At 37.1% G+C, this 1,025-nt stretch overlaps 1 protein-coding gene across 1 annotated transcript in view; it reads right to left on the reverse strand.

The window, feature by feature from the left end:
- Nucleotides 1–398, reverse strand: part of SARC_11779 (hypothetical protein) — a gene marked incomplete at its 3' end in the record, with an annotated part of 5,778 nt that extends 5,380 nt beyond the window's left edge. The window contains exon 1 of the mRNA XM_014294129.1: nt 104–398. Coding sequence (XP_014149604.1) covers nt 104–162 — 59 coding nt within the window. The remainder of the gene's footprint in view (nt 1–103) is intronic.
- Nucleotides 399–1,025: the final 627 nt, after the last annotated feature.

A 1,025-nucleotide genomic window follows, 5' to 3' on the forward strand; every position in this document is an offset into this window, starting at 1 on the left:
AACACACACACACACACACACACACACACACACACACACACACACATATATATATAGATATAGATATGGAGCGAGATTTTACGTCTGCTACATTCGGACGTACCTATTTGTACAAATCTGCACTCCCCTCGTGGCGTATAGGCTGGGAGGCACTTGAGACATCCTCCAATGAAGTAATTGTACCCGAACACTTCTTGATAACCGTGCTCAGTCTTCCTCTATCATAAAGACTATTCACTATCACTACAGTTAGTGGAATACCAGTTTATTTGAAAGTATGTATGTACTGAATATGTTTCGATTGCTGTACAACGTAAAATATGATTCTGCGTATTCATCAAGTGAATACACACGGAGTGTACACAATACATCTGATATTTTAATTATCTGCAAGTGGTTTGGGTCTTTGTGCACAAGGGTATCATTTGCCGACGGATATTAATTATTTATAATTGCATATAAATTTTATGAATAAAAAATACATGTTATTACATACGGTACATTTTTCGACCGCGACGATAAGTAGTAAATAGAATGGAGCGTTTACCTTACTCACTGTAGTTGGGTCAAGTGAGGTTGCAACGTGAAAGCTTGATGCCTTTGGTGAAGCTTTGAGTAGCCCATTTGTACGCTGGAGTGATCGCCTCAACTTCACATCATAATGCATTACCTGGACGATTATCTCGAAAGTATGTACAATATTTATTTTGTAGATATAATCACCTTCCCATACGTACATATACATATATACATACGTATATACTAGTGAAAAAATATTTAGTCGGCAGAATATGTAGACGTATACTATTATAGCTACACATATGTCACATACAAGATATCATAAACGTTCAATAGTTACAGACATATGTTGAGTATGTGCTCTCTCTCTATACATCTTCACGGTGAAGAACCTACACATACACTCGTCAGTACCTGGACACCAACACACATACACATATACATTCACTATCTCACACGTACAACACACGCACAAAAGACGCACACACACACTATTATATATAGTT

The sequence above is a fragment of the Sphaeroforma arctica genome (genome assembly GCF_001186125.1).
Source record: "Sphaeroforma arctica JP610 unplaced genomic scaffold supercont1.1869, whole genome shotgun sequence".
In the NCBI taxonomy this organism is placed as follows: Eukaryota; class Ichthyosporea; order Ichthyophonida; genus Sphaeroforma; species Sphaeroforma arctica.